This window comes from Cotesia typhae, unplaced genomic scaffold (genome assembly GCF_013202065.1).
Source record: "Cotesia typhae breed Kobodo isofemale line unplaced genomic scaffold, CoteBio_Ctyphae contig_5, whole genome shotgun sequence".
NCBI lineage: Eukaryota > Metazoa > Arthropoda > Insecta > Hymenoptera > Braconidae > Cotesia > Cotesia typhae.
The window spans coordinates 905672-918951 of record NW_027423757.1 but is presented as its reverse complement, the minus strand read 5'-3'; the positions used below and the strand labels follow the sequence as shown (position 1 = coordinate 918951).

The 13280-nt window shown below is 30.1% G+C and overlaps 1 protein-coding gene across 1 annotated transcript; it reads left to right on the top strand.

Annotated features, from left to right (window-relative positions):
- The first annotated feature begins 2518 nt into the window (after positions 1–2518).
- On the top strand, positions 2519–13025 carry LOC141531566 (very long chain fatty acid elongase AAEL008004). The gene is made up of 7 exons (XM_074249457.1): positions 2519–2601; positions 10555–10603; positions 10786–10976; positions 11054–11134; positions 11225–11387; positions 11444–11583; positions 12861–13025. Exons 2-7 carry the CDS (start codon positions 10558–10560, stop codon positions 13023–13025), a joined length of 786 nt encoding a protein of 261 aa, XP_074105558.1. The 5' UTR covers positions 2519–2601; positions 10555–10557.
- Positions 13026–13280: the final 255 nt, after the last annotated feature.

Genomic DNA, 13280 nt, shown 5'->3' with positions numbered 1-13280 from the left:
TTACTCAAAAACTACTTAACTGATCATCATGAAACTTTGTACACATATTCTTGGAGGTATGGGAAGTAGCATAGAATACTTTTTATTGAAGAAAAAAAAGAAAAAACATTGTTTTTTACGAAAGACAGAAAAATTTTTTATCAAAAAATTAGAATCACGTTGATATTCATTTCTATTAGAATGTAATGATCTTTGATATTTATCTAAGGATTTCAACGCGAGCGAAGCCGCTGATAAAAGCTAGTATACAATAAAACCTGAATAAGCACAACCCCGATAAGTGAAAAATATATTAACTGAGATTTTTTATTCAGACCCCGGCACTTTCATACCGAAAAACATTTTTAATTGATACTTACATACGGACCTCTATAAATAATAATTTTCTTATGACTTTATTCAATAACCACCTTAATAATTAGTCATTAATCTTATTCTTTAGGCAACAAAGCTCCTAACAGGTAAAAATATAATAAGTCAAAATCTATTTTGTACATAATGATTGAAAATAAATCTGATGTTTAAAATAAATATCCTGATGGTCAAGGAAAATTAAAACGAATTCGTTTACCTGAATATCCAAATTCGTAACAATGTTGACCTACGAGGATAAAACAACATTTCAAACAAAGGTAACTGAGTTTTTCAACGGTTTATTTGGACATAATTGATGTAATTAATAAATGAATCTTAATTTATTCAATATGTTTTATTCTCCTTTTTAAATGCTATTTTTTTTTATCTCTTATTGCGTATTGACAACACCATCTGTACCCTTTCGGCAAGTATCTTTTCATTTTCATCCATGTCTTTTCTTCAACCCAGGTTTCGGTCAGACCCACTACATCAAATTGCTCTAAAAATTCCCAGAAGTTTTTATCTTTATTCATTGCACCTGCCACATTCCAAAACACCATTTCGCACTTCTTTGTCTTTTTCACCGTCGGCTGATCTACTGAAAAGGATTTTCCCGGTTTGCTAACCTGTTTAAATCCTCCCATCTGTACCATTTACTGTCAATACACAACTTTCGGTATCCAATTTTTACTCTTTTACCTGCTTCCTTCTCTTTTTTTGCTATATCTCTCAGTTGATTCTGGATCTCTCTTTCTCTATGTGTCAAATCGTTGTCGATGTAAATCTTGTTGTCACCCAGTCTGCTTTTGCTTTTCATTATTTCAAGCTTTTCTTCCCAGTTGCTTATTGTGGCAATTATGACACCTTTTTCGCGTCCTTGTTTGAATGCTTTATTTATTCCAGCTTCGACTCCCAGTTTTTCTTTTATAAACGTTTTAACCGCTTCTTTTATATCACGTTCTTCTGTTTGAAGGCCTCTGATTACTATATTATTTCTTTTCTCTTTTTTTTCTTGGGAATCTATCATTCTTTGCATCCTTGAAATTTCTTCTTCAATCCCTTTTCTCTTCTGCTCAATCTGTTCTTCTTCTTGCTGTAATTGCGCTCTTCTTTTGATTACCCAATCTGTGTCAGTAGTTCCGCCATCTGAGACTTCCATCTTCTTTAACCTTTCGTCCAGGCCTTCTAACTTTCCATAGATGTCTTCTTTTTCTTCTTTCCACCTTTCATCTTTCTTCTGGATGTCTTCCCTGATTTTCTCGATATCCTCCTTTAAATCTTTCTGATTATCTGCCACAATCCCTTTGATTTCTCTAATTTCTCGAAGTACAGTTTCGATGCCACTGTTGATGCTACTACCACTTTCTTTGTTACCTTGTTTAGTTGGCTGATGGCTGGTCATGTAGCCTTTTAACGTAGAATTTTTCGTGGAACGCGTTTTATTGTCTACTGGGGATTTTCCCACCATTTTACTTTAATTTAATTTAAATTTACCGCTAAATTCACTGTTTTACCCTGTGCCGCTAACAACGGTCTGCTTTTTTTTTTTTTTTTTAGTTTACCAAACTAACCTAAAACTTTGCTTGTCGTTTCTTTTAATTATTATCTAATTATTTCTGATTAGCCTAGCAAACTTATTATTTATTCTGAATTAATTAATTTTTATTTACCGGATTTTCTTTAGCATTTATCTTATTTACTTTTTATTACAATGAAAATATTATTAAAATAGATCACACTATATTTTACATGCACACAGCGCCCTGTCTCGCAACCCGGCTTTTTTTTTTTTTTAAATGCTATTATTGGCAACGATTTTCTCGACAAATGAGAAACCTGGAAAATGAAGAAACTTTTATGAGAGAAAAAATCTTTAGATTCCTTCGAGTCTGACTCATCGAAGTTTCCCTGTATTATGTCTTGACTTCTTCATTATATTTAGGTATACTTCTCTACCTACTACTACTATATTACACGTTTATTTATTATGTGAATAATTGCTATCTTAAACACAAAACAATGCTGATTTCGTAAAAAGTTCTGTATATTAAAAGTTTAATTATTAATAAGTTTCTCAAATTATCGACAAAAGGTTTTTAATTTTTTAGGACAGATAACTAAATTTTTAAGCTTATCAAAAGTCAAAATTTTTATTGACAATGTTCATGGTTTTAACGGAAATACTCATGTAAGAACGGAAAAAAAAAATCTATTTAATACTTGAAGATTTAATTTAAATTCATCGTAAGTATGTCGTTTTTTATCCAAAGGGTCAATTATTTTCAACTTTCAATAATTCAATTGATTCCTTTTATGCTTCCTAACTTTTTTTCTGTCAAGCTTGAGTTAAAAACAGAAATCCATTCTGTAGAAAATTTAATTCTTTATCAGATCTTAAAAAAAAAATGAGCGCGTGTAACCATCACACGCGATTGAAGTAAAATTTCTTTGGCATGATTGCGATTAAATTAAGTTAAAAATAAAAAGTTTGGCAAATCCAAAAGTGCACGACTCATGATGCTTATTTATAAGAGCTTTTAACAGTTTTACCTGCTCAGGTTGGCCCCTAATCAATTTTATAAATAAACAAAACTAACAAACAATATAATTATAAGGGCGCCACCAGGATTTTTAATCACGGTTCCTGAAACCGGTCCAGAGCTGAGAAATCTTATTCTTAGGGTAGAGAGAGTGGAGGAAGGTGCTGTTGAAGAATAAATAATCAATTAACAATATATCGATATTTATTAACAATAAAAATTAACAAAATAAGTACTTATCAAAATCAATTAAATTTTACTCACACACTCACACTATAATTAATTAAAACTTATAAACTACAGCCTAACTGTCGGCTGATCAGGACAACTTAAAACTACAGCCTAACTGTCGGCTGACCAGGACCAACGAGTCTCTCTGCGCAAAGACTGCAGTGCGACAGAGACCGTCTAGTCTAACTATCGGCTAACCAGAATTAAACCACTTTTTATAAGCCTAACTATCGGCTAACCAGAACTAATTAATTACTCTGTACAAAGACAACAGTGTGACAGAGATCGTCTAGCCTAACTATCGGCTAACCAGGACTGACTTAACACTATTAACACTCTCTATCACGCATGACCCACACTAATCTTCACACACATAACCCACACTTGTATGATTTTATTTTATAAATTTTAATTTAACAAAATTGACTGTACTTAATTTTAATTAAATATTTTAATTTAATTATTCAATCATTAGTTATTAGTGAAACGATAATTCCAAATTCACAATCAAATTCCAAAAGTCTTAACGAACATTCAGTTTCAAATTCCGATTGTAAATTTTAACTCTGTATTAAAATATTAGATAGATTAAAATTCCTGAGTAACCTATTGTCATGGTCTTAATAATATAACAATAATTATTTAGAACAAAAGGTCTTAATACCTTGAATTAACTATTGATAATTAAATTAATCACGATATAAATTTTAGAATTGAGTTTAAAATTATTAACACAAGTTTATTGTTGTAAATTAATTAATTTTGACCGAATTTTCCTGTGACATTTTCTACTCAGGATAACTAATTTCTTGGACTTAATGTCCACGCCGATAATTATTAATTTTCAGTAAATTTTAATTTAACTAATTCACGGACTTAATCCCAAAAATTACTAAATTTATCATTAATAAATAAAATAGTTTTACAATAAAATATTTTCAATAATTAATTCTTAATAAAATATCCGATAATTTTCCAATAGTTTTATGAATTATAAAAGAATCGACATAAGTCGAAGCATTCAAATTTATTTGCTAGAACATTCGCTAGCTTAGTTGTCTTTGGCCTTGGGTATTGGAATTTACTGCGACACAAAATGTACTGACGCTCGACCAAAAATTCCACGAATAAAAGTTTGTCGATTATTTTTCGAGTGACAAAATTAATCAATTTTTCTTAAGTTAATTATTATAAAAATTATAACAATAAATTTAACGAATTTTTCGGATGTTAATTAATTAATTGATAAATTTCTAGTTGTTAAATTTTTCCCGCAAGGTCGATTGAGAGATTTTCGGGTATAAGCCCCCATGAAAATCCTCGATCCAAACTAGCAAATGTTCAACTATTATTTATTGAAATAATCGTCGATTAAACGATCCAATTAATAATTAAATAGGAGAAGTAACTGGGTATTGGATAAACCTTGGTCCACTTCTTTCCCATAGAGTAATAATTGATACCTTGACGAATAAGATGATGATCTAACTCTCTAATTGAAGATGAAGTCCTAGTTGTAGTTGGCTTCCTTCGTCTCGTCACTACTCCGGGGATCGGTCCTTCTTGATTTCCGTGTCACTCAGTCTGGCGGTCACACTACTTCTCCCTTTTCCACTGCACGGCTCACCTATTTTAACCCTAAACTACCCCGTCCTATTCTCCCTGGTTAAAAAAAGTATTGAGAACAATGGAAACGAAATTGAAAATAATTATTTTTACAATGAATCGAATTCTTTCCAATTCCGTTTCTATTGTTCTCAATACTTTTTTTAATCAGGGCTCCCCTTAGGCCCGAAGATCGAGACGCGCCAGTGCTATGTCGAATAATTATCGATATCCGGTGACTTATCGATTTAGGGTAATTTTACCCTGTTACAAGCTCAAAAGTATATAAAAGCTATATCTTTGAGCTCGGAGAGCCCAAAGACACTCAAAGTGTATTTTTGAGATCGAAGAGCTCAAAAACGTCGTTAGTACAATTTCAAGCGTAGGTATGGAATTGGCAGGAAGTTGCAGGGATGGCCTTCAGGGTCAACCATTTTCCAAATTTTTTATTAATTATTTTTTTTTTTTCAATTTCTGATTGATTTGTTTATTAACTCTTTATTGACAAAATCAAAAATATTTAAAAACCGGATGGTACAGAAACGTGACGCAATATTGCCATAACGAACTTCCGTTGAATTGTCGTCCAGTTACCTCCTAGTCGAGCCTAAAGAAGTTTTACTTAAAAAAAAAAAAACGTTTTATATTCAGTTATTTTGAAAATAAAAAATTATATCCCTCAGTATCTTAAATGAAAACCTCCTCCTCTTTAATGCGCCAAATTAATTTTTGAGTTACCAAAAAATAGAATTTTATGAAAAAATTTTTTTTACATGAAAAAAATTTTTAAGTTATGAAAAAAATTTTTTCGAGGCAATCTTATATTAATATTATGAAATAAACAGAAGTTTTGTTTTTTTAATTTCTGACTTCAAAAACTTATTGATAAATAGGGACATTGACGTTTCGTTCTAACTCATGAGAACAACTCTTCAGCTGGCTACGCAGCATGTCATAAGTTTCCACCTAGAAAACTTATAGAAAAAAGAGTTAACTCCAGTTAGAGTATTGAAATGGATATGATAGTTACTACGTTATCATTATATATATCTATTGATTGTCTCGTGAACTCACATATCTAAAATTGTTATCAATACTCAAGAAATTTTTCTCCCCGCGCATTAGCCACCGTAAATTCCGATATCCTTTAATTCGAAAAGAGTTGAATGACGGTTCATGCAGCTTAAAACACAATTTGCTATCTACAGTGTAACGAAAAAAAAAAATAAGTAGTCATATAACCTCTCCATTTCGTTCATCGATTCCAAGCATGTGCACAAAGTTGAGGCCTTTACTATTTGAACACTAATAACGACATCTTACAGTCAACAACCTTGTCTAAGAAGATCTAAGAGATTCTTGCTATAGTAGGATTATTACGCACGTTAAGACGTTTATCGTAATAATTATTATGGTTCAATGTACGTGTGTATAACGGAATCTTTCAAGGCGATTTTCACTCACTTCAAAACGTCGAATTAATTTTTTTAATTAATTAAATTTAAACTTTGCATACTTATAAAGCACCGATGACAATAGCACCATTTGATAAGTTTTTTTCATTATCTGGACCAGGATCTTCAGGATTAGCGGTTTTTTTTAGATTTGGAGACACGGTAGTGCCTTGCGCCTAGTACTGAGGCGTGTACTAAGCCATGCATAGCGCTTATCGTTAAGATGAAGAGAGTTTTGTACATTTTACAATTAGAAAAACATTCTAGTTTGAAAAAATAAAAAACACGCTTTAATAAAAAACCAAACTAAAATTTAGAAAACAATTTTTATATATTTAGAAAACAATTTTCCTAAAAACTACGTAGACATCCGACGTACTTTTTTAAGCCTTATTAAGAAACTTCAAGTTTGAATTGATCGAACCAGGAATTTCGGAGCAATTCCAAAAAACAGTTTTTTCGGTTTTCGTTCATTCACGATATATCTCTTAAAGGGAACAAATTAACCGATTTTGATCGGATTAGCAGCAATCGATGTGATTTTTCATGGTTAAGAGCTGGCTAGTTTTTAAAGTTGATCAACAAATCCGTTTAGAAGTTATTCCAAAAAGACCACATTTGAAAAAAATTTTTTATCATTTAAATTTTTTTAAGATTTCTCTAAATCTATCGATCCGAATCGGTTAAAATTCACAGGAAATCTAAGTTTAAGAAAACTCTTCGGATCGCCGGTTGGTAGGTTCCGATCGGTTTAGTTATTCAAAATTTGAAAGCGGGTCACATACTTTCACATACACGCACACACACACACAGACACACACACACACACAGGAACACAGACACACACACAGACAGACAGCGCGATTTTCGAAAAACGGGGTGAAACCAATAACTTCCCGATTTTTGAAAATTTTCAATTTTCTTAGCGGGAAGTTAAAAATTTAGCTCAATCAGTCCAGCCGTTCTCAAGTGATGCGTGGACATACATGCGGCATTTTATTTTTATTTATATAGATTACAAAGTGTGTATATTTCAAAGAAAAAAAAATGAAATATCGGATATAGCAAAGCTTTAATTCTTATTCGATCCTTAAAAAATCATACTGCGAATATTATTTCGATCATAGCAACATATAATTACGAATAAATACTTGATACATTTACATACTTGATGTCTATTAGACAGTGGGAAATTCTAGCTGAGTCAATTTCGATTCAAATTTTAACATGCAAAGAAGCCATATATCTATCTCGCTAGACATAAAATATCTTGTAACCCAAGCTCGACAGAGATTCAGGGATGTATTCATTTATTTAAAGAGAATTTTTTGTATAAATACTACACTATAAATTATATTATTATTGAGTCGTATATTCTAGACTTAAAATTTGATTCAAATTTTACAAACTATGGAATGAACATGACGTTAAAAAGACAATATAGCTGAATACATAAAATTTATCTACTGGTATGTGTATTTAGTCAATAACTGACGGCCCTGCAGTTAAGCCATTGCTGAGGGTAGTTACCTCGAAGATGCACTAAATGATAACAGTTGTCTATTCCTGAAAGTAGTGAAAGGTGTAACTAAATTGTTTACTATTCACAATATACAAGTGATCTCATTTATACAAGTGATAATTGTGAAGTTTTATCAAAAATTATCTTTGTAAAAAATTACTTTTTTGTGATCTATTAAAATAAGCGGTTTAACCAATTAATACTTTCATTTCTACATTTAAATGTGATAAATGAAGGTACAAGCCGTAGTTAACTGATTTTTTTTTGTATTATTTAGATTACATTATAATATCATTAGTCGTTTAAAGAAGTCAGATAAACAATTATGACTAACTTATCCAATCACAAGAAGTATTAACACAAGAAGAAAGTATTCGATACTTTTTCTTAATTTCATTTATCAAGTAATTAGAAATCAATAATCACAGCATGCTATGATTATTGATTTAATACATCTACCTAAAAAATAGGATTTGGAACATATGAAAGAAATTTGATGATAAAAGCTAAAAATTAATTTATTCTTGATTTTTTAAATTTTCCCAACTACGAAATAAATTGAAAAAAGTATCGAAAGTTGACGAATAATAGCCCAAATTGAAGATAATCATGTGAATTTTAACATAAATTTAATAGATTTGAGCTAACTTTTATGACTTAAAAATTATTCTAAGAAAAAGGACCGAAATGAGTTCGTTAAAAAATTTTTCAAATTTTCAAATTAATTAGAAAAATCATAAAAACTAGACAAATAATAGCTTAAATTGGAGATAATCAAATGAAATTTGAGATAAATTTAATAGATTTTATCTCTTTTACATCTGTAAAATTATTTTCACAATATATACGAAATTTAAAATTTTTTTGAAAATGAAAAAAATTTTCAAACACCCACAACTCGTAAATTAACCGGCCGATTTTGCTTATCTTCGAACTTGATCTTGATATTGATCCACAAAATGAGCCCACAAAATTTCATGACGATCAATTAAGAACTGTGGGCGCAATTTTGCTATTTTTCGACATTACTCAATGAAATTAAACATATGACAAAATGTTCTTAAAATTACGACATGAGATCGGCTACAACAGATAGATTTTTAAAGAATTCTACCTACAAAATAATTAATTTAAATATAAGATTATAATCTATAAATATACAACAATCCATTTTTGATGAAACATATATAAATATATACGCAATGTTATGTTACAAATCATAATCAACTAATTAGAACCCGAAGTTCCTTGCAAATACCAATTCGATTCATGCTAAAACAATTACACATGTCAAACGAATAAGAACTATCTTAGTACACTATAGCTTTACAATACATGATAATATAACGAACATATTAACGTGTTCGAAGGAATACTGCATATGTTAATTTTGATATTTAAGTTTATGAGAAAAAGTGGATTTAATAACTTCGTTTCATGTTAAAATTTTAATAATAATTAAATTGATTTGTAAGCAAGACTTGATGAAAATACGTGTAAGTAACTGTTTCTTGACCTCAATCATATTATCAATGACTACTATTATATTCTAGCGTGACTTATCTAATTTAAATGCATTTGTTATATGACTGTTATAACGTCAAAGAAATTTTACTTCAATGGTGTGTAAGAATTATATATATTCTTACAACAGAATTTTGCATTGTTTTAATTCATGTATTTCATTTTTTTTATTAATTTGTTTGAAGTCGTTTTATAACAACAAGATTTTAAACGACGACATACAAAATTAAATAACTACATACAAGGAAAGTAGAAAAAGAATAGACGATAGAGGTAACAACATTGATAGATTAAAGATACGTTAAATAAACTGAGTTGCGTTAATGGCTTTAATGAATTTAAGAGTTCTTTAACAGACGTCTGATGATTCTAGGATATTGCTGATGGATCCTGGGATTTGATTTATTCATAAATGTACTTCTTATAAAGTTTATTAATATAATACATAGTATCCCAGGTAGGAAAGAACTATTGGCTAAGAGTTGGACCAACTCAGGTAGGGTTTACCAATGCTGACAAATGGCCCAGCCTTGGACCATTTGTAACTTTGCCAAGCCTTGGTAAGTTACCAGTGGCCCAAGCCTGACCCGAGGCTTGGCTCAATGGTTCAATATTTTGGAGCCAAGCCTATCAGTATTAAATTTATCATTTTTTACTCGTATGGAAAATATCTTTGAATATTTTTTGACCAGTTTCGAGCGCTTTATATATTTTTCAGCCACAAATAAATGATATTTAAAAATAATTTGTTAACGGTTAATGAATATATTTATTACAAATTATTTGTTAACAAGTCATTTATTAAATTCTATTAAATTCTTCTATCAGCATTGGGCTAAGTATCGAACAGGATTTAAGTCCGTAGTGATTTTTCAAGGCTTGGTTATATGTATCGAGACATTGGGCCAAGCATCAGACTAAGCCTCGGCCAGTCGTGATCTCCCAAGGCTTAGTTCCAAAATATTGAACCATTGAGCCAAACCTCGGGCCAAGCCTGAGCCACTGATAACTCACCAAGACTTGGAAAAGTTACAAATAGTCTAAGACTGGACCATTTGTCAGCATTGACAAACCCTACCTGAGATATAATACATACAATCGTAGATTTTTTCAATCAAAAGAATTTTTGAAATTCACCCGATTATTTTTCACAAAACTTTATCACACACAGTCTCAGTAAATTTTTAAATGAGAACACATGAAATCGACAAATTCGTTTGAGATCTGGTTTTGCCGCTTTATTTTTTATTTTCTATTATCCGTCTCAATCATATTTATTTTCACAATATCTCAGGTACTGTCAATTACTTCTTTTTTCTAGGATATGCAGTTTTTGGAAATATATCGCTTCCTTATCAATGAAATCTCTGGTAAGTTAAATCATAATTAATTTTATCAAATAATCTTTAATACATCCCGAATCGATAAAATGAACTTACATGGGCTTACTAGGTATGTAAAACAATTGATTAATATACCAAGTGAGTTCATTTTTTCGACTCGAAACTATGCAATATAAATTAATATTGAAGTACTTAATTATATTTTATAGATTCAAGAGTATCGAATTGGCCATTGATGTCCTCTCCATTCCCGATCTTGATAATAGTAATAGGATATTTAATATTTGTTATTGTAATCGGACCATTATACATGAAGAATAGACAACCTTACTCTTTACACACAGTTATGATTTTTTACAATATTTGCATTGCATTTTCTAGTGGTTCAATATTTTTCGGGGTAATTATATAAAAAAAAAAAAAAATTGTGTAAAAATTATTTTCATGAACTAATAAAGAAATTTTGATTGCAATTAGCTACTTACGTCGGGATTTACGACAAAACTATCGTGGCGTTGTGAACCTGTTGATTTTTCTTATGACCCGGAATCAATGAGTGTCAGTATTTTCTTACAATTTATTGTGATGAATCTTCAACCGAAAAAATTTCAAATTTTTATATAAATAAATGATTTTTGCTAAATTTAGATGGCAAGATGGGTTTGGTGGCTGATGATTTTGAAAATATGTGAACTAGGTGATACAATCATTTTTACATTACGGAAAAAAAACAATCAATCGTCTTGCTTACACATTTATCATCATGCTACAACTGTGTGCCTTGCGTGGATAGCTTGTAAATATGCTCCTGGTACGTACAAAAAAAAAACACAATTAATTGATTGTTAAATAAAAATTATTTTAAAGGTGGTATGTGGACTTTCATTATGATGCCGAACTGCATTATTCATGTCATTATGTACACCTATTATCTTTTGGCGAGTTTGGGGCCAAAATTGCAAAAAAAGCTTGCTCCCTGGAAGCCTTGGCTTACAATTTTACAGATGGTAATTTTTTATACTTAAAATTGGGTGACTACGCATTAAGTCGAATTTTCTTCATAGTTAATTATTATATTAGATCCCTTATTTTCTCGCAGACACTGAAAAAAAATTAACTTGTATCAAGAGAAAAATTCTTAAACCAAGAAAATAATCTTGAAGAGTTTCATTGTCTTGAATCAAGACGAAAAATTCTTGAATTTAGTAAAATTTACTTGAACCATGAAAAATTACTTAGTTTATGAATTTTTATACTTATAAGACGATGAAACTCTTCAAAATGAATTTCTTGGTTTAAGAATTTCTCTCTTGAATCCAATTAATTTTTTTTCAATGTATGAAATGAGGTAAACGTTTTCAGTCAAAACTCTTAAGAAAAATTTCGATGAACGTTACATATTCATCATTTTATCACGCTGGTCGAAAAAGAAGATAACTCCTTTGATTTTCCACTCTTTTAATGAGCCCAATATTCTAACAGAACGATAATGCTTTCATAATCGTATAATCACTCGATCTTTCATATGTTGTGATTCTCTCATAAGGCTCAGACCTAATTATAACAACTATTTTTATTTGTTCGATCAAATTTGAGGAAGATATCATTTTACTTTAAATCGTGTATCATTCTAAAATTGGGTAAATACATGAAAACATATCAATTAAATTCATAGGAACTTATTAATGGTAAATTTTTTTAACTACCAAATTTTTTTTATTATAAAGCTGTTGTGCTCTAGTTTCTCTTATCAATATCATAACTCTTTAACTTCCGAATAATAATTTTTTTTGCCCTCCGGGCGGAAAGTGGCAACTTTCGTCCCGCTACGCTAAACAAAGTTGCCGCTTTCCGCCTTCGTCGGACAAAAAAATAGTATACAGCCCTTGGAAAGTAAAAAAGAAAACCTCAGATCACATGTTTGTCGACCTCGGCTTCGCCTCGGCCAACAATTACATGTGATCTGAGGCTTTTCTTATTTTCCTTCCCAAGGGGTGTAATATACTATTCATTACTTAGAAAAATTTTTTCGCAAAAAAGGTTTTTTTTTGCTGTATAATTAATATTATAGCGATAACGGTATATTTTACGTTACATGATAAAGATAGATTACTTATTACATATAAAGAATACAACTTTCATTACATAAGAAATTAAATGTTTTATAGTGTCAAACAAATTTCAAGCGGTAACGCATAAACGTGTAATGCTGTCACCCAAATCATAATCGATTAATTATTCATGAATTTTAATCAAAAATTTTTTTATTTTACTTTACTTATAGACACAATTCTTGATCATGGCTATTCACACCTCACAGGCGTTACTACCATCTTGTGAGCCAACTCGAAAACCACTCGCTTATATTTATATGTCACAAGTTATTATAAATTTTTATTTATTCTTCAATTTTTATAAGAACACTTATGTAAGAAAAAAATTGATGTAATGGAGTATTTTGAATTGATTACTCAAAAATAACAATAATAATAAGAAATAATACTTTAAAAAAACATTTACTTATATATTTTTCTTACAAATAAATTTAAGAAAAATTGAATAAAAGCAATATATCTATAATACTTATTTTTCTAATGATTGTCTCTCGATGATAAAAACTTAGTCTCTACCATACATAATTATACACGGAAAAAAGAAAACTTGAAAAATTACATTATAAATAGTAATAAGTGTCCCGTCGTAT